Genomic DNA, 2324 nt, shown 5'->3' with positions numbered 1-2324 from the left:
TCATCCCAAACTCCCCCAGGAATGGTCTCAAGACCGAAGACTTGGTTCCACTCTCCCCTCCCTGAGAACAATTTACTTCACCATTTGAGAAAGACAAGTTCCTTTTGAGCTCAGCCCTCACTCACTCCTTGGCCTTGTCCTTGTCCTTCAAACTCTCTTCCACCCAGGTCTTTCTCATTGATTTTTTTTCTGTAGACTCTTGTCTTGGAATAAAAGGCAAGATGAGCAACATTGCAGCTGAGAAAGTCAAGATATGCCACACTCCAGCTGAGAATGTGGTCCTGAGCTTGGTTGAACTATTTCATCGATACACCGGGTATGATGATAAGATCAACAGGGAAAACCTGCTGAAGCTACTGAAGGAGAACTTCCCCAACTTCCTCAATGACTGTGTGAGTAGGGGTCTGGCTCGTCTGGGGCAGGAAGAGGCTGTGTTATGTGTACAGGGAGGGGATAAGGTGGGTAGACAGGGTCCATGGGCTTTGGCATGTCTGAGGACCCCACTGCTAAGTGGATACACTGTTTGTGATTGGCTGATCTGGAGTCTGGCCCTTCCCTGAATAAATCTCCACACCTCTACTCTCCTCATTTTACCTCCAGGCCCGAGGCAGGGCCAGTCCCATGTGGAGGCAGAATGGAAGATTCTAGAAGCTCAGGACAAAGAGTCATGCTCCTTTTTCTCCTGGGTACCTGTCCTGCCACTGGGGCTCTGTTGCTGCGTGAATCTGGACAAATCACCCACAATCCGATCCTTAGTTTTCTCATCTACAAAAGGAGATAAAAGAACATAATTTCCTGTTTTGGCGTTGTTGAAATGAAATGACTTATGTGAAAATGCTTTGAAAAGGAGAAAAAGTGGTGGACATATTAGAGACTTAAGAAAGTGTTATGATTTGAAAACCAGTGAATAGACTAAAGCATGTGCCCTCCCACTGGTCACTGAGAGTCCCCCCAAGGGTCTGGTTGCCTTGGGTTAAAAGGTTGCCTCCTAAAGGCTCTTCTTCACATTTGCCTGAGAGAAGGGGTTATTGTTAGGTGCTGTTTAGCATCATAGTAATATGCAAGCCTCCAATGGCAGGTGAGTGGTGGCTGTGCACCAAGGTACATTGGCGAGGAATTGAACTCGGGCCTCCTGTTTGGAAGGTGGGAATTCTACCACTGGGGGAATTCTACCACTGAACTAGCACTGCCCGAGGAAGGAGAGGTAACACGGTGGGAATCATGAACCCAAAGACACGGCCACCAACTTTTATATGGGCAAAGCACATTCATAGTCCTAATTTCATCTAACTGTTAGAAGGAATCATTAGCACAGATTGAGACTAAGGAACAGAATGAATGGGGCCAAACCGATAGGCTTTGATGGGAAAGAATTTAAGTGTGAAGAGCATTAGAGAATGAGGAGAGTAACTGGCTGGGCTGTAATGGTCCCGTGGGGGAAGAATGAAGACAGTGCACCTGAAGGGGAGGTGGTGGATGAGCCTGAGTCCCCTTGTCATTTATCAGTGTACTCCCCGTGCAAGTTCCAATTTTTGACCAGAGATCTCCAGTGATGAGTCAGGGCTTGACTTTGCTTGACCCCATCTCTCCATCTCCATAACCTCCCCTGACCAACCACACCTTTGGTTCACCCTAGGTGTTGTCTCTTCTTCTGTCTCTATTCTCCTCTTCTCCCTGGATAATGTTTTTACGTTTGTTTGTATGTTTTTTTACCCCACAGGAAAGAAGGGGCAAAGATTACTTATGCAATGTCTTTGAGAAAAAAGACAAGAATAAGGATAAGAAGATTGACTTTTCCGAGTTTCTCTCTGTAGTGGGAGACATAGCCACTGACTACCACAAACAGAGCCATGGTGCGCTGCCCTGTTCCGGGGGATGCCAGTGATCCCTGGCCAGTCCAGCCTAGAGGCCTGCAGAGACCCCCAAAACAATAAATACCTCCTTGCACCTGATACTTGCATTACTCCTTCCTTCTCTTTTGGTGGTATTAGTGGACAAATGGACAAATACTGACTCTCGGCTTTGTAGACTCTCCACAAGTGGGGGGTCAACCCAGCTGACATTTAGTGCAGAGAGGCCTTCCTGGTCTTATCCCAGGCCCACTTCTGCTCCTCAGGGCCCCAATGTAGCCCAACTGCTGGCATCCCAGGAGGGCCCTGCTAGTATGGCACATGCTCTTTTTTCTCCTGGGATAGAGCTGGGATACTGGGATGTCTCTTTGTCTCCGGAGTGGTGCCTGTCTGTGTGTAAGTGTGTAGGGGGTGGGGTATCTCTGGTGTGGCACTGAGATATCCATCACCCACCTGGCTGTTTAGGAAAGAACA

The 2324-nt window shown here is 48.0% G+C and overlaps 1 protein-coding gene across 1 annotated transcript; it reads left to right on the top strand.

The window, feature by feature from the left end:
• Nucleotides 1–221: 221 nt before the first annotated feature.
• Nucleotides 222–1885, top strand: LOC126071467 (protein S100-A7-like). The gene is made up of 2 exons (XM_049875659.1): nt 222–392; nt 1721–1885. The coding sequence occupies exons 1-2, from the start codon at nt 222–224 to the stop codon at nt 1883–1885; spliced, it is 336 nt and encodes a 111-aa protein (XP_049731616.1).
• The last annotated feature ends 439 nt before the right edge of the window (nt 1886–2324 follow it).

The sequence above is a fragment of the Elephas maximus genome, chromosome 3 (genome assembly GCF_024166365.1).
Source record: "Elephas maximus indicus isolate mEleMax1 chromosome 3, mEleMax1 primary haplotype, whole genome shotgun sequence".
NCBI lineage: Eukaryota > Metazoa > Chordata > Mammalia > Proboscidea > Elephantidae > Elephas > Elephas maximus.
Note: the sequence above shows the minus strand (reverse complement) of the source record. Positions and strands in the feature narration are given on the sequence as shown.

Bases quoted from the DNA above. Each gene is read 5' to 3' on its own strand.
- LOC126071467 (XM_049875659.1), top strand. From the start codon at position 222: ATGAGCAACATTGCAGCTGAGAAAGTCAAGATATGCCACACTCCAGCT. The intron at 393-1,720 runs GTGAGTAGGGGT...TTTACCCCACAG, and splicing joins CCAACTTCCTCAATGACTGT to GAAAGAAGGGGCAAAGATTA.